Source organism: Centroberyx gerrardi, chromosome 13 (genome assembly GCF_048128805.1).
Source record: "Centroberyx gerrardi isolate f3 chromosome 13, fCenGer3.hap1.cur.20231027, whole genome shotgun sequence".
Taxonomy (NCBI): Eukaryota; Metazoa; Chordata; class Actinopteri; order Beryciformes; family Berycidae; genus Centroberyx; species Centroberyx gerrardi.
The window spans coordinates 15,593,404-15,611,711 of record NC_136009.1 but is presented as its reverse complement, the minus strand read 5'-3'; the positions used below and the strand labels follow the sequence as shown (position 1 = coordinate 15,611,711).

Here is an 18,308-nt window from a genome sequence, read left to right as displayed (position 1 = left end):
GGTTTCCCCTGCTCTTTATGCTTTGCTTCTATACACTGACGACAGCTCCCAGCCCAGGCAGTGTCAAGCGAGCCAGCGGTCTCTCAATCATGATTGGTCCGGTAATCCCTTCAGAAATCAGAGGGATTAGACAAAAATGGAATACAAAAATGCCTGCTTTAATTTCGCCCTTGCCTCGCAAACTCACTACACACTGGAGCTTTCTGTTGCGTAAGTAAACGCATGAGCACACACAGCGACACAATAATAAGCCAATGTGAAAAAAGAGAAAAGGATTTAAAAACTAAAGAGGCTTGATGAGCTTCAGCCTAAATGGATAGGTTATCCTCTCTTTTTAGTCCCGAAAATTTCAACGATCCTACTATAAAGGAAGTATATGTTGTTTTATAGATAATACTGTATTAGCAATCTTAAAAACTGTAACGACTGACATGTCTTTCAAACATTTGGTAAATGGCCCTCCTCTCTCTCTTTCTCTTCCTCTCTCTTCAATTCAGTTCTCTCTCTTTCACACATACGCACGCACACAGACAAGCGCGTGCGTACCTGGTGCGTACACACTCGTCCTAATTGGGGCAATGTTTGGCTTGTCAGTAGTCACAATCCCCAGATGTGATCACTGACTAGCAGATGCTGCTTAGGTTTACGCTGTGTATGCTGTCTCCTGACAGTAGAGGGGGCCCTCGACACATGCACACACACACACACACACACACACACACACACACACACACACACACAACTTGCTCAGCTAGCTGTAACCGGCTAGCGAGTCCGTTGTCGAGTTGACACCCTCCCCAAACCTCGGCAGCAGCAAAGCTGCACAATCGACATGGCGACCAAGAAAATATCACATCATTTTCCTAAAGAAAGATGAAAATCTTCCAAGTGTTTTGGAATGAGTGAGTAGTGTTGATGGGAATACGCTAATTCTACTGAGTGGAAACGATCAGTAAAAGTTGCATATTTCGCTTTAGTCACATTAACGACGCATAGCTAGCTAGTTGCTAATACGGAAGGTAGCTAACAAGCTAACTGCTATTACAGGGAGGAGTAATGTTTGCTCGCTAGCGGGTTAGCCTTATGTGATCAGTCTGAGTAGAACAGTCTATTTCTGTTTACTGCACCTCAGAATGTGATAGAAATACCACCGGAGTGTGATTCTGAACCTTTAATTGTCACGGCGGTGAAATAATGTGGTTTGTCTGGTGAAACGACATACATTTTCAACCAGTTATGTTGCTTAGTAGATTCGGATGTTAGCGTTACATAATCTCGTTGTTGCAAGTCAAATGGCTCCACTTTTCAGTGTGTCACTGTGGTTCGTCTCTATCATTTCCTTGACCAAGTCATGAAACGGTAATGTGCTTGACTGTGGAACTGATTTGTAACCATTGCTGTACGCGGAATAATGGTATGACTGCTATCCAACCAATCAACAATAGCTTGTATTAAGTAATTGTGTGTTTTAATGTAACGACGTTAGCTAGCTAGCCAACCTAGCAAACTAGCCACCCATAGCTTAGCTTGCTAACAGAAAGCTACAATTATTCGCCTAGCTAGCTAACGCGTTAACGTTGTTATTCAAGTTCACTTTAAAATGGTTATGTATAAATAAGTTAACATTAAGGAGACTACAGCTGCGATATCTAGGCAGTTTACGAAGGCCAACAGTCAGCCACAACCAAAATAAATGTTTGAAGCTTAATGTTAGCATAATGTTACCTACATCGATTAGCTAACGTTAGCTACATATCAAGTTAGATAGCGGAGAGGTAGTTGGCTAGCCTCTCCAAGACCCTTTGTCCATAATCGTAGCGACAAGCAGCTCGTCTAAGTAGGCCACACAGCAGTTGTTTTGATCCTTCTCGGTAACGTTAGCTTGTTCTCTTAGACTCTTACCAATATGTCTGCTATGCTACCACTGATTTATATTTATTTTATGTTTTGTGTTGCTACTGAACAAGGCATTCCGGCGAGCAGTCAAAGCCATTTTGAATTTCTAGTATCGATAGACATCGTCAAAGAAACACATTTTGTCACCCCACTACCTTTTGATACATTTCTTGGTTACACATTCAGTCAGACATTTAGTTTTTAAGGTTATGGACGTGTTATTCAACAAAGTTTTTAATTGCACTATAAATTAAGATATTGTTGTTCATCAAATCAAATCTTACTCCATGGAAAGCTACATTTTACCTTTTGTGGAAAGTGTTAAACTACAAGAGTTTATGATTATATGCAAATTTTAACATACTTTGTTTTATTCTTTTACAGTATTCATCACGAGATGTGATCCAAAATCCACAATGTGTGAGGACATTTGAGAACGATTGAGTTCGGAAGAAAAATTCCTTGATTCCAGTGGAATCTTCCATATATATATTATTATTATATTTTTTCTCTGTGTAAAAGCATACATACATTTACATACACACCCCCTCCAAACCCCTGCCACATTCGTCCCAACACCATTTAATCATGCCAGTGCAAGCCCCACAATGGACGGAGTTCCTGCTGTGCCCCATCTGCACGCAGACGTTTGAGGAGACTGTTCGCCGGCCCATCAGCTTGGGCTGTGGACATACTGTCTGCAAGATGTGCCTGAACAAGTTGCACCGCAAGGCCTGCCCCTTCGACCAGACCGCCATCAGCACAGACATCGAGCAGTTACCTGTCAACACAGCCCTGTTGCAGCTGGTGGGAGGACAGGTGAGAGATGTGTGTTTACTTGTTGGTCATTTTGTGAGAGAGATGACAGGTGATGCCATTTATGCAGAGCCTTGTTGATGCCAGCTTGTGGAGAATGATGCATGCTTACAGATTATAAATTGTTTTGTGTGTGAGTATAATGGAATATTTTCAGACATTATTTTTTTGTCCTGACAATGTGATTTTTTTCTCTAATTATTGTTTATGCATTATATTGGAGTGCTATGCCTGTTTTTGCCTAGGCTATATGATGTACATAGCTTTGAGCTAGTCCTTGATGAGTCACACTCCAGTCATTGGGCAATGACTTAGTTTAATTCTATTGGTCTGCTGAGTGTTGGCACAATGGCACCACAGTCAGCTGTGGTGCAATCATTAAGGCTGTCTTTCAGTGAAACAGTGTATTGGCCATAGTCAACAGGGGTGAGGCACATCCAGTGGTGTTTTGGCTTTGTTGGCAAAGTTGCCAGGTAGCTATATACAGGCAGTAAAATTGACGTGTTGTATAACAGTACTGTAATGACTGGGAACCTCAGGTACTCAGTTGCGTGTCTGATATGGTTATGACTGTGAAGTGTATTCTCTGAGCTGAGTGCCTACATGTCTGTGCTCATAAAGGTTAACAGGGTAGAAATAACTATCAAATTAATATGCCCTGATAGGCAGGAACGCTGTTGTACTAGTTTCTTTGTTTGTAATATTTACATGAGCAGTGTCTGTCATTGTTATGAAAATAACCTAATTTTATTGAAATTCTCCAGGGTTTTTTTTGTCAGTCTTAAGTGCCCTACTAAACATAGACAAATACAGTCTAGTGCTTTCAAAAGATAAAACCTCATATTCGCATTTCTTTGCCCTAAGAGTGGTGTAAGAACCAGGGTGTCTATTCTATATTTTGAGCAGTAAATATAAATCAAGAGCCCTTTTAACCCAAATGAATATGATTTTGTTTCAAACTGGAAACATGTTGTGTTGTGGTTGCCCCTGAGACTCTCTGCAGTTGATAAATTTTGCACATGTTTGCATGGCCAATACCAGAGAACCAAACCATGATTTGCAGTCTCACCTGTTTCCTGGCTTCTCTCAAGCTGAAGTCATTGGAGTATCAAATTGAAAAAAGAATCATCCATTTACAGTATGATTTGATCTGAGTTCTTATACAAGGTTACAGTCTTTTTATATTACTTTTTACTATACAATTTTACTTTGCTGTTTTTCCTGTCAAAATACACACACACACACACACACACACACACACACACACACAGGTACTTCACATTTGGAACTATTCACTTTTGCACAAGGCTATCTGTTCCAGCTACTACATTGGGCAATCCAGGAAAATTTTGATGGTGTATTGTAAAAGTGTTCCGTTACTCACAGTACAGCACCACTGAGACTTTAGTGGGCTAATGGGTTTCAGCTATTGCTATAGTAAATGTCCATTCCAGGTTTGTCCTAATTCTATCCCCTTCTGTGTTCTGCTGCAGGTTCCTAAGGCCCAGCCGGTTGCCTTGATCACCAGTCCAGAGGACTCGCAGCATTATGAGGAGGCCAGGCAGTGTGTGGAGGAGCTGGCCCTCTACCTCAAACCCCTCAGCAACACCAGAGGTACACACACACACACACCTTTGTTTCCTAGTTTGTTCTTCCTTTTGTATAATCTGTTGATACTGTATTGCACATTGCAAATAAGTGAAATCATTGAATTGACTATTTTATTTTATTTTGAAGAGTCTTGTGGTTGACGCCTAAATCAGTTAGTGTGATTTGGAATTTTGCCAAATAGCTGTTAAACACTTAATGTCACAAAGAACCAAAAAAGCAGAACTAATTTTGCTGTAAATATAGCACAGAGACTTTTCTTGTTCCTAGCTCTGGTTAGTGGCTATGCTAACAGTGATTGTACACGTGATATGACGCAGCAAGTTTGGACAGCTAATTAATGCATCTGTTTGATCAAAAAATAATATTTAAATAGATCTGTGCCAAAATAAATAATAGATTAGGGTATTTTTTTGTAATGGGTGACACATTAATGTGCTAGTGCTTTTACTGTTTTTATAGAGCCAATGGATAGCCATATCTTTTACAAAAATGAATTTTACTCACACATGATTCTTCATGATTCTTCTTTGTTTTTTTGTTAAGACCACATCCATTATTTGAATTGGAGTGAAGTTGAGTCTCAAAAAAGAGAGACTGGAATAAAGCACATCCCTACTAAATGTAGTGGTGTTGTGGTGAATCCCACAGGCATGATTGATTGATTGATTGATTGATTGATTGGTTGATTGATAGACAAACAACTGAAAAGCCAGAATATCCAATGGTCATGAGTGTTTCCCTTATATTCATTCAATGGTGACCCCTAATGCCCCTCCAGAAAATTTCCTGCCATTGCTAGAAGAGTGTGAAGGAAGTGAAAATTCTTGACTTATTCACCTGAAACAAACAAATACAGGTCATCCAACTAAAAATGTTAAAGGAAAGCCTCAAGCACACTGCACTTTATATTCCTGTGTATTTTCACTGGTTCACCAATTGTCCTGTCTGTCCTCTCACCAGGTGTGGGTCTAAGCAGCACGGCCCAGAGCATGCTGAGTCGCCCCATGCAGAGGAAGCTGGTAACCTTGGTCCACTGCCAGCTGGTGGAGGAGGAGGGCCGCGTTAGAGCCATGAGAGCTGCCCGCTCTCTGGGTGAACGCACCGTCACCGAACTCATCCTTCAGCACCAGAATCCACAGCAGCTCTCCTCCAATCTGTGGGCCGCCGTCCGTGCGCGAGGCTGTCAGTTTCTTGGGCCAGGTAGATAGCTTTCCATTACCTGCTGTGGAGAGCAAGCCATTGGCACTTTTAAGAAGATCCGCTCCTTAGCTCCTCAGTAAATGCTAGCTTTTATGATGTTTTTATGACATAAATCAACTGTTCCTGATTTTTCTTTTTTGTGTGTGTGTATTTCTCCCCCAGCCATGCAGGAGGAGGCTCTAAAGTTGGTTCTTCTAGCTCTGGAGGATGGCTCGGCTCTGTCCAGGAAGGTCTTGGTTCTCTTTGTGGTCCAGAGGCTTGAGCCACGCTTCCCACAGGCCTCTAAGACTAGCATAGGACACGTGGTGCAGCTCCTCTACAGAGCCTCGTGCTTCAAGGTAGGTTTCAGACTGAGAACAAGCCAAAGAAATGTTATTAATTTGACATTTGTGCCAAGTAGTCTAGGTCACATGGTGCTGCTCCACTACGGGGCCTATTTCCTCAATGTTGGACTGACACTCTATATCGAAATACCTGTGTAGTAGTAGAGTGTAATTCCCCTATGGAGATGATATATTGCCTGACAGTCATCAAGAAGTCATAAAAGCCATAGAAGACAAAGTGACAAATGCTCTCCCTGTGGTAGAAACCAGACAGAGCAGAGAGCAAATGTAAACAAACACAATCTAACATCCTCTTTTCTCCTTCCTTTTTGGTTACCTAGGTGACCAAACGTGACGAAGATTCATCCCTGATGCAGCTGAAGGAAGAGTTCCGTACTTACGAGGCCCTGCGGCGCGAGCACGACTCTCAGATTGTTCAGATTGCCATGGAGGGCGGGCTTCGCATCGCACCCGACCAGTGGTCTTCTCTGCTATATGGAGATCAGTCTCACAAGTCACACATGCAGTCTATCATAGATAAGGTGTGTGTGAATTTGTTTTTCGCGTGAGAGAAGGAAATGTTTGTGTTTTGTGTGTGTATCCCATCCCATGTGTTTGTTTCCATGTACATATTTGCATATATCTGAGTTGTGTACCTGCCATTGAAACGACCAAAGCTTTAACTCCCTGTCTGTCTGCTTGTGGCGCAGCTGCAGACCCCGGCCTCTTTTGCCCAGAGTGTCCAGGAGCTGACCATCGCGCTACAGAGGACAGGAGACCCAGCCAACCTCAACAGACTGCGGCCCCACCTGGAGCTACTGGCCAACATTGACCCCAGTCCTGGTAAGAGATGGGCTGGTCCGGGGCATCTTGGTGTCTTATTGATCTAAGGAGCATGTCAAGTACTTGTGATGTCATGGGTTTGAATCCAACTCATGACCTCTGAATCCTGACAGCCCCTTGTCTTCCACACATCTTTCCTATCATTCCATTACATCCTGTCTAATAAAATAGAAATGCCTTGAAACAGACAAGGGAGATAGTGTGATACAGAAGGTGAATCATCCAGGGTTTCACCTTTGGAGATTAATAGCGACACTCAAATATCCCCCAGAATAGATACATCACTTCCAAGATAAATCAAGTATATATATTAAGGTATTAAAATGTGTTCAACTACTTCTAGACAGACGTATACTAACATAAGATGAAATATTTCCATAAATTGTCTATTTTACTCATTTCTCTGCTCTCTTTGTTTCCACAGATGCTCCCCCTCCTACATGGGAGCAGCTAGAGAAGGGTTTGGTAGCTGTGAAAACAGTGGTGCATGGCCTGGTGGACTTCATCCAGAACCACAGCAAGAAAGGAGCTGACCCTCAACAGGTCTGTTGGCCTATCTGGCCAAAAAAGAGCTTGGCCCCAATCCTCATACGCTGCTTAATTAATCCAGGCTAATATGATGCCAGCCGTTTCAAATTATCTCGCTAATCCGTGTCCAGCGAACTCGCTTCCTCGGACACAGGTGGCAGATTGATTTGTCAAACTTAATGTAGTGGTCTTTGATAATTGCGCGTTCCCGTTCTGAAATAAAGGAAACATGAGTAGAGAATTGAAACAGTGATCAACAATTGGCTGGCACGGCACCATGATTTAAGTGATGTTGAACTTTGGTAGTACAGTACTCTGCAAAAGTCTTAGGTACCCTAGATTTTTTTATATAAATATTGTCTTGGATGTTTATTTATTTGTCTTCTGCATTAGTGTGTCAGTAGACTGCTCTTTGTAGCAATTTTTTTTTTATTTAGAAACTTTTCATTTCATTATTTTTGGAAGATGCTTCCAAAAATAATGAAATGAAAAGTTTCGAAATGAAAAGTTTTTATTTAGAAACTTTTCATTTCATTATTTTTGGAAGCATCTTCTCTTAACTGATTTTTGTAATGTATGTGCCTAACACTTTTGCACAGTACTGTACCAATAATTGTAAATAGGCGAAAGACGCGAGGGACTCGTTTTTTACATATTGGCAGAATCTGCTTTGTCAAAGTCCTGTCTCCCACCTTTTTTTCGCCTATTTACAATTATTGATGAAAGTATTATCACGATATACCAGACAATACTGAAAACTACTTGGTGATTAAATTTGAAAGATTGGATCAGTTTTGGATACAGAAGCTAGAAGACTAATGGCTTAAACGTTTGAATATTAGAAATTGGAATCCATAGTGACATATTACGCAACTTTGTTCGCACCTTGTCATTCTGGCAAGCAACTTCCATTCTTGAGGAGCTTGTATAAATGAGTTTCAACCATAATGGGCCTTGAAAAAATCCAGCTTTTGTTCCCTTTTTCACTCATTCTTGGTGTCTCTCCTTAGCCTCCTCAGCACAGCAAATACAAGACGTACATGTGTCGTGACATGAAGCAGAAGGGAGGCTGTCCTCGTGGAGCCAGTTGCACCTTTGCTCACTCTCAGGAAGAGCTGGAGAAGTGAGTCTGACAAATATCTGCATAAAACATTCTTTAAAATTCTTTTTGGTATTGCATTTGTTATGAAAACATATTTCTCCTCTCCACCACCAAAAATCACAAAACTACATTTACAGACATGGTAATGTCATATAGTTGTATACCATATACAACTATACATTAAGATGCTTCTTGTACATTGTTTAACCTCTTTGTGTTTTCGTCAGGTATCGCAAGATGAATAAGCGTCTGGCGGCTCGCCTCCCTGGCTCAGGAGGCCTCATGCCGGACGAGGGCCTTCCCCTAGATGTAGCAGTGACCCGGAAGCCTTCACCCCTCACCAATGGGAGTGTTGCGCCCTCCCTGCCCCAGCTCATTGCCCGTGGCACAGAAGCGGTACCATACGATCTAGTGCGTAAGCCTGTCAAGATGGAAGGAGGGAGTCCCAGCGCCCCAGGATCGCCACCTGACCCGTGAGTACAGTATTGCCATTACAGTGTTTAGCTGCGGTGGCCTAATTAATAATTGCAATTACAGCACAATTGTTCATATATCATGAAATACAAATGCATATGTAAGACATAAGAGCCATTCTTAAACAGCAGTATTGTTCAGATATTGTCTTTCTTACCCACTCCACTCTTCCTGGTTGTATTAATGTATTTATTTTGTTGATTTATTTGTTTGTTTATTTCTGTCTCTTTATCTGTCAAGCTATCAGTCTTTTCTAATCTAATATATTTATTCATGTAGTCTGGATTCTGTGCCCAAACCCGGTATGCCTCTGCCACCCCATGCCATGGCCCACCCTAGGATGCCAGCAGACCACCTGTCTGGGGTGAAGCAGATGTCTGTGGTAACCAGAGGTTCACCAGTGTACCCCCAGCAGCAGCAGCTACCTGAGATGTACTACCCTAGTCCTCGCCCACCACCGTCTGCTTCCCAATATGAGCCTTCGCAGTACCCCACAGGTGAGGGTCAAGTAAACTGTTACTGGACATTTGTCTAATAATGCTAATAATTCTAATAATTTTCACTGTACACTTCCTTGGCCTTATGATACTTACTATTTCATGAAAAACATGTAGAAACGTGATATAAGTTAGTCTGCTGATCTGTTTCACAGGTTACCCCTATCAGCAGCCACCACAGTACGTAGCGGGATATATCCGCAACCCTCCACCCCCCAGTGAGTCAGCAGGACCCCCTTACCAGGACCCCTACCCTAGCTATGGCCCTACAGAGCGTACCTACCAGCCCCCCCACTCTGGCCCACCCTTCTCCTACCTTCCCCCTCCACATTATGACACCCGAGGTCGCCACGGCCCCTACCCCGGCCCACCACCTCCCCCCCAGCCTTACCCATCTCAGAGGGACGACCTGGTCAGGATGAGTCCTGCGCCTCTGGATGTGCCCCCACCATCAGCGGGACAGGGTGGCTCACTCTACCACCCTGAGCCCACTGCCCGGGACAGGTACCCACCAGATGGCTACTACCCACCGGGTGCCCAGCCTCCACCCATGAGGGCTTATGCCAGAGTGAGTTTGTTTTGATTCTGCTCCCTAACTGTTTTCCTTGGTTCCCTTAACAGTCCTTTCAACAACTCTTTGTGTGGTCACCATAGGTACAAAACACCAAGACAGTTGCAGGCAACTCAGCAGAAAAAATTCCTTTCCAAAATATCCTTAATCTTTACCTAAGGCCCATGTCTTTGTAAATAAAAGTCAACATCATCCCCCAGGAACTACTCCAAGGTTTTGCTGTAACTGACAAAGTATGTGGGTATGGTGACAATGACTTAATTGCCTGTCTGTGTGTGTGTGTGTGTGTGTGTGTGTGTGTGTGTACGTGCGTGCGTGCGTGCATGCATTAGGAGCCACCGTACGGTCGTTCCCAGCACAGCCTGGACTACCTGCACCGTCGGCGGCAGGAGCTGATATCCCAGCTGGAGGAGAGGAAGGTCATCTCCCCCCCACCATTTGCTGCCTCCCCTACTCTCTCTCACCCCTTCCCCAGCGACTACCCTCCTGAGGTTAGCACTACTTGAACGTCATAGGTCTCTGTCTGAGAGTGATTCAAATTGTACTGAAAAAAGTGATACGCCTTACCTCAGAATTAAAGAACTGTGGCATGTAACATGGTAGTGTAACAGTTGAAAAGAAGTACTGGTTGATTGTATTGTATATTGTACTGTGTCTCCAGTATGGTGAAGAGAGCTCCAAAGCCTTTGGGAAATGCAGAGAGCCCGACTATGCAGGACAATACTCCCCCTGGTCTTGTGACACCATTGGCTCCTACATCGGCACCAAGGACGCCAAGCCCAAAGAAGTCATGGTTCCTGGTACCATGGAGATGATGGTGAGTTCAGCCGGATGTCTCTGTTAGTAACCATATATATGCATATTTGTTTAACTATGTTTCACGTGTGATAATTGAAGATGGAAATGTTTAATCCCTGTGCCCAACCTCTTCCTCAAATCACTCCATACCACCGTTTTGTCCTCCTGTAACTCGAGTTTCTCTCTCTCTCTCTCTGTAGAATGTGGAGGCTAAAGGTCTGAGGGAGCCGTCGCTGGAAGCCCCTCGGAGGGGTGCAGAAGTGAAGGATGATGACCCCATTATCCCCTTTGGCCCCCAGCCCACTGTGTCACGCTTCGGCGCCATCTCCCGCACCTCCAAGACTGGCTACCAGACCGCTGGCCCTGTCCAGGCCATGGCCTCCACTCCCCAGAACCCAAACTCTAAACATATGGCCATGGCCGGTAAGAAACACATGCGGTAGTGTTCATCATGTGCACAACAACCTTTTTAATGATTGATGCACATATTCACAGTGAATATGCAGTCAGTGTGTATCATCCTCTTCGCTAATATCACACTTTCTTTCTTTTTTTTGTGAATGTGGATCCATCTTTATGTTGCAGCATTCTTCTTGTTTTGTTGTTCATGTTATTTTTCTAGGGTAATATTTGAAATATTCTGTTTTTTCATGTATACATATATTCATGATCATAGTAGGAAAATGCATATAAACTGCTCATCCCAACTAAGACCTGACAGGGATATGAGCAAAGTGTCCAGAATACTCTGTGCATGTAAATGCACTCATTATGTGCAAGTGCAGCACCTGATGCATCTCACACTTTACTTTGGGAATGGCATTTTCCAAATGTCATCTTGCATAAGTCCAATGTTCTTTGACCATTCACACTTTTGTCATAAAAACATTTCTGACACCATTTTGCCCTCTCTCCCTCAGCAGAGTACTCATATGGAAACCATGGGGGATGGGGTGGGACCTCGTACCCCTCCCACCAGACTGCCTCCTCCTCTCAGGGACACTTCAGTGAGCGGTGAGGCTTTTGTGTGTTTTTCCTGTAATATTTTTAATATTAGCATGGCTATGCTATAGTATTACTGATAATGTTTGTAGGTAAAAATACACGCATCAAACTAAAAGTTTGTGTCATGGGATCATTTTTTTGTTGAGCAGTCATGTAAATTTCTCACTGTATTTCGCCTCCACAGCCTGCCCATGGCAGCTCCAGACAGAGAACAGTTGAAGATCGAGCTGCAGCAGGTCAACCAGCAGATCAATCAACAGACCCAGATGCACAGCATGGAGGTGTGTATGCTCTCCCCTCCAAGGGGTCTAGAAATGTATGGAGAAGGAGTTTGATAAATTCCACATCTTGGGAATTGCAAAAAAGCCTGGGAATGTTTAATCCCAATACAGATGTGACTACAGATTTTATGTAGTCGTAAACCCGCTGTCATTTCACACAGTGATATTTGTTGTTATTAAGAATAATCTCTCCTTGCCAGGCTGCCAGTAACTCTTTACTGTTGCAGAGGGAGGCCAGTGCGTTGGCAGGCCAGCCTATCCAGCCCAACCAGGGCCAGGCAGCTGCAGCGGCCCAGCAGCAGCAACAGCCCAAGTGGCCAGCTGGGGGAGCCAGCGCAACAGCTGTGTCCAGTGAACAGCTAAGCCTGGAGCTCCACCAGGTGGAGAGAGAGATCGGCAAGAGGACCCGCGAGTTGGCTTTGGTGAGGGGGGGCTAGGGTGTCGAGTGGCAATGAGGGCGGATAGCAATCCAAGGAAAAACAGCACCCTACAGCCTGTTATGACACACTGACACAGGGACGGGTGCACGTATGCATAAAGCGAAGTTGGGAGTACTGATTTGGATCATTGGTCAGGTCTTAAGACAATATGAACTTCATGATAACTCAGGATGAAGCTTACTGGTCTCAGATCAGTGAAACCTTTTGTCAGATACAGTGTGAATGTGGATCCGGGGCTCTATCCAGCAACTAACTGCGTGTTGTCCATTTCCATAACAGGAGAGTCAGGTGGCCCATGAGGTTCAGCAGTACAAGATGAAGACTGCAGAGAACGGACAGCCAGAGCACAAGACTCAGCTGGAGGAGATCTCCTTGGCTCTTGGGTGAGTGTATACATGTTACGGTTTTGTGAAATAACAGTCAATGTACAGAAGTACCGGTGAATTTGTACATTACCCGACATTGTGGTACGTGTACACATGCACCGGTCAATTTGTATATTTACAGTGTGGTACATGTATACATGTTTCTTTCTCCCCCTTCCTCACTTCAGCGAGGTGTCCAACGGCTCCAGCGGTCTGCAGGAAAGTGGGGTGAGCAGGTCCATGCTGTCACTGACCAATAAGACATCTTCGTTGAGCCTGTGTTCTGATCCAGGTGCCGGAGGTTCAGAGATGCAGAAGAATGGCGTCGTCCATTCCTGCTCTTAGGCAGCACACACTTACACATGCACACACACACACACACACACACACACACACACACACACAAAATGCTCAATCGAAAAGCATGCACAGGCACACATACCCGTTTTATTTAGAAGATGAGCAGTATCTGCCGTGATATGAATTTTCTTTCTTTTTGTTCTGTGAATGAGCTTTTTTTTAAATGACTTTCCTTGCCTGGAAACCAGGGCATTTGATAACATTTCTCGTTTTTGTTGTTTATTTTGTTTTTCTTTACTGGGATTATAGATAAACAAGGCTCACAATAGATGTATCAAGAAGAGAAAATGGTGGTGATGATGATAGTAGTGGTGATGTAACTTGATTCAAGAAGGCTAGCCCTACTGCTGCGTCATAAATGAACAAACAGATAGGTAAAGTATTTGATGTTCCCCAAAACCAGATTTTTGTTGAGTTGCAGCCAGATAAATGAAGAACAATTGAATAGAGAGGAGCAGATTAACAAGCACTATTACACCATATGCACCGTGAGTAACTTTTTTTCAGTTTATATATTTCATTTCTTGTCCATCAGAACCTGATAACTTATGAAGGTCTTGTAGTGAACACAGCAGATGTGTGATACTTGGTACTCACCCCCAGAATCGTAAAAAGTGGTTGCCCAGATGACGATGGTCTGAGTTGGGAAAAGCAGTACGATATTCCACCAATCTTCAGCCGAAATTCAGACGCAAATAGGCGAGGTGTTTTAGTAGTCACATTTATGCCACATGCACTTCCTCACCCGCCACGAGAAGTATGATTTTATTAGTGCATTTTATGAATACATCATATGTCTGTTTCATACTTGAAAAGCAGTATACTATATATTTAACCGAAGCATTCTGTTTTAAAGATTGCAACAATGAGTCTTTTGATAATGAGCTTTCCGCATGTTTTCTATAAGGGAACCGACAATGTGCTTCTCTTGGTTGTGGTGTGACCTGATGTGGTTTGGTTGCAATGCCTTTTGCCTGTGCTCTGAAGGGCTGGCATTCAGTCCTATTTGATTGTGTTGTGGAATTCTTCACAGCACAATCAAACAAATGTGTGTTTTACAAAACACGTATAAATAGGCTGTAAGAGAAAGCGCGTTTTTCTGCATCAGGAGTCTAGTGAATCCCACCCTTCAGTGTAAAGTTGACTTTATAATGTCAGGGTGAATGAGGATTTCCCTCCTCAGAGCTTCTCATCTGGCCACACAAAAGGCCTCCCCATTGGGATTATCTTGTCATTGGTTCTCCTTAACTTCTATGAAGTTGCGTTCCCTTGTGTCTTTTTCATTTTATTTTATTTTATTTTTTTCATGCTTTACATTGTTACGATTCGGGGGGTGTAGCTTACCTGAAATTAGCGGTGTTCTCCAGAAGCATTAGGTCTAGAGTGAAGGCTATGTAGCTTAGTTAGTGGAACGGGTGTCCTCCTTTCTCTTGTAGCACGTGTAACTTTCCAAGCATTTCAACAACTTGTCATTGAAGAAATTCTACCTTTATACTTTTAGAAAGGCCATTAGTGTTGTAGTGTTTTAAGCTGCACAGTACATTTGAAATCGGGTATATAATTGAGGATAACGGTGCTGGTTACTAAGGGGAAAACAAAGAAAAATTGCCTCACATAACACCTGTCCTTTGATGAGATTTGACAAGTTCATTTATATCACATTGAGTATATTTAAGCCTCTTGAATGGTGAATAGTACAATTTTCAGTTCACCATATCTCCATTTGTATGACTCACAACTTACTATCATCATCACCACCGCTACCACTGTTATTGCTCTGTCTCCGTCATGTACATTGTTTATTGCTGATGCTCATTAAGGAGCTCTTTGCCTTTTGTAAACAATTGACATGTTTGGCTACAATTGTAGAGCTCTGCTGAGGTGCAGAGAGAGAGTCCTTGTGCTCAAACGGTTAAAGGAGAAGGATAGAGGTGACGCTATGGGTCTAGTCATTTTGCTTTAATGTTCAACCTTCGTTTGAGTCAGACGAGGGGTATTGAGGAACTGACAAACGGGTTTTGATGGATCCCTGATTACTGAAGTCAATTAGATATTGACACACATGTTTTGATGTTTGACATCCTTAATTGGGTTATTTGACTGGGCATCTCTACTTCCAATTTGTCAGCGCCTTGATAGCGAATGTTTGGGGGTTTCTTTTTTGTTGTTGGTTTTCCCACCACACTTCAAGCCGCTCTGGCTGCTCCTCGCTACATTTATTGTTTAGGTACACAACTCACATATACATATGAGTATGTATACATACATTAATATACTAAAGCACTATTAACGTGCCACCTCTTATTCTACTCGCTCAGCATTTATATTAAATGATCTCTACTTAGAATCAGCAAAATATTTTTTTTTGTTTTTGTTTTTTTGTTCTTTTGTTTTTTTTTCCTGTCCACTGGTTGCCAACACAGACTTTATCCTTTCCCAGACGAAGGACTTCTGTGCGCATTGATGTGTGTTCACTTAATCTTTTTGTGTTCAAACAAAGAAAATGTTCTTTATAGACTATGCTTCCGAAGAAGACAAAATTCTGTAACTTTGGAAAATTTATGGAAAAAAAAAGTTTTGTGTGTGCTAGATTGTATTGTAGAAAATGTACCCTGACTATGGCTTTTTTTTTTTTCCTCAAAGTGTGCTGTACTGGGTGATAGTGTTGAGGTATTAGAAAAGTGTTGGGGTTTCCTTCCCCACCCCCCACCCCCAAGAGGCAATTCAGGAAGTCTCTGATGAAAGGTTGGCCTTATTTCCTCATTAAATGCTCCTCACTCCTTGTCTGCTTTAGCAGCATGAGATGAGCTGGAAAATAACGAACGCTGAATTGGTATGAATCAGAGTCATACACATAGACTCTAGCACAATTTTCTTGTTTGAAACGGTCACTCAAATTCACTTCACTCATGCAATAATGCAAATCTCTCAAGATTTGAAGCAAAATGTGTATTTTTCTTATTTTTGGTTAAGGAAATGTTATTGACCTAGTTGGGTTTGTAGTTTTTTTTCTTTTACATTTTGTTTTGTTTCTGTAATAGTTGCGTGAAATCACTGACCTCCAAGTCTTACAGTGATGAGTGCATCACCACACCTGGTGTATCATCATGTAGTCAACAGCTATATGACAGTATCTGAGACACGTTCACACATAGGTTTTGTTCTTCATTTAGAACTAGTCACAAGAAATTGGCCTACCTGTTTAATTCTGCTATGGGAACTAGTAATAAACTCCAAGCCTATGAAAAGAGGGAATGAGCTTTAGCCATGAATTGGCAACATTTAATGGTGTTAAGCATTATATTGCCTCTCACTGTCTTTAAGTATAAGTCAGCTCACAGCATCACACTGTTGATTCTACCTGATGGGTCCCTGCAGCCATGAATAAGCCTAAAAAGCCTTTGGCTGAGCAGAATTGACACACAATGATGAATGGGGTGGTTTTCTATATAGTAAATAGCAAAGATGTTCATTTCAGTCTCCTGTTTTTTTTGTTTCTGAGTGGAACTGCTGCCTACCCCGTATTTACATAACCAATTAACCCCTCCACTCCCTTGACCACTGAACTCTGTTACTGCTGTTTGAGGCTCACATTTTATTCCCTGACTTTCTGGGGAAATTCGCAAATGGCTTTTTTATATGATTACTCCCTTGTAAGATATCTCTTAAATTAAGGTACAGGTTTGATTTCAGCAAGAAAAAAGAAGTTTTTATATGTATATTATACTCCATTAAGGAATGTCTAGAATTATCTTCCTCCAATGTGGATGTAGCCATTATTACGCCATTTTATGACTTTGTAAGAGAATTCACTGTGTGAAAATTGGTTTGCATTTTTGTATAATACAATCTGCTTTTTTTGTTTGATACGAGAGGGAGGTCAAACTGGAAGTTTGAAGAGAGAAAAAAAAATGAACCTGTGAAATTGAGAAAACAAAATGTAACTTATGTACAACAGTGATTCTAAGCTGAGGGGGAAGGATTAAATGATATTGCTAACTCTGCAATTTTGTGTCAGTGTTGTGTTTTTGAATTTTATGTTCAGGAAATTAATGAGTATATCTATTGATGCATATTTATGAATACCACATCGTTTACCGGGAAAAACGAACATCATTTGAGTCTGACTTATTTTATGCAAATATGCACCAGAATTGAGAGCCAGACTGACCTGCTGAGTCAAACCTATTGGATTACAGGTTCAGCTCATTTGCACATTCCTGATTCCCCTCTATGGCTTGGCTGGACCTGATTGTTTGTAGCCAGTGTAGTTTCAACTCACCTGACAGTTTTCTTGTACCCACTCCTTTTTGGTAGACTTGGGTATTGTGATGACTCCATTCTGAGAGGAAGGAAAGAAGCTCTAATACTGTGGTAACAGAAATATAAACTAGGGTTTGATCGATATGGGTTTTTGAAGGCCGATACCAATATATTTGGGTTGAAGCTGCTGATAGCCTGTATTTTGTACCGATATTCAATATCTTTAAATTTGACCATTTTCATGCAAAAAACAAAACAAACAAAAAAACAGTACAGTGTTTCCCCAGAATTGTATTCTTTGCAGAGTGTAAAACACTCTGGGACAGCATGTAGACCATGGGACACTATAGCCCTCCATTGAAATGTCACATTAGAATCAATTCAGGTTAAGGGTTTCCCATAGACAGCATGTCTAATATGATCAATCATACATTGAGCATGTATTCACACAAAATGCATAGTATGATTATGGGTTTTGCTGATGCCCCATGCTGTGCCTCTCATTTCATTTTTGGGGGTCATGAGGTGAAAAGGTTGTGGTAGCTAATGTTATCTAGTTAACAGCACTGGCTATTTAACTAATAATAATTATTAATCATTCAATGAAACATGACTTGGAAATAAGAGGATAGTGAAAACAACTGAAAACTCATTTTCTATAAACTTGGACCAATGTGCTTATTGCTCTAAAATGCTCTTATTGCTGTAGTAGCATTTTGGTTTCTTTGATGAAGTCAAGTACAGTCTCTGAATTTTGCTGAGTGGACCTTAAGCATTATTTTTTTTTACATTTGGAAAGACACATACACTGTTTATTACCTATTTTGGTCTTGGTCAATTTACTCGGTCTTGATTTGGCCTTGACCCCGTTCAGAACTGGACTTGGACTTGGACTCGACTAAGATACAAGACTACAGCCCTGGCTTCAAGAAATG

The 18,308-nt window shown here is 42.1% G+C and overlaps 1 protein-coding gene across 2 annotated transcripts; it reads left to right on the top strand.

The window, feature by feature from the left end:
• The first annotated feature begins 798 nt into the window (after positions 1–798).
• On the top strand, positions 799–17,117 carry rc3h1b (ring finger and CCCH-type domains 1b). 2 transcript variants are annotated; one of them, XM_078287489.1, is made up of 20 exons: positions 799–902; positions 2,281–2,715; positions 4,206–4,326; positions 5,284–5,523; positions 5,686–5,861; positions 6,188–6,388; positions 6,557–6,689; positions 7,114–7,232; positions 8,228–8,340; positions 8,547–8,792; positions 9,073–9,290; positions 9,446–9,858; positions 10,194–10,352; positions 10,523–10,678; positions 10,860–11,082; positions 11,580–11,673; positions 11,849–11,945; positions 12,173–12,367; positions 12,665–12,768; positions 12,939–17,117. In XM_078287489.1, the coding sequence occupies exons 2-20, from the start codon at positions 2,485–2,487 to the stop codon at positions 13,093–13,095; spliced, it is 3,396 nt and encodes a 1,131-aa protein (XP_078143615.1). In that variant the 5' UTR covers positions 799–902; positions 2,281–2,484; the 3' UTR covers positions 13,096–17,117. The 2 variants fall into 2 exon arrangements, with proteins under 2 accessions (XP_078143615.1, XP_071781210.2); XM_071925109.2 differs by having other exon boundaries at positions 12,146–12,367.
• The last annotated feature ends 1,191 nt before the right edge of the window (positions 17,118–18,308 follow it).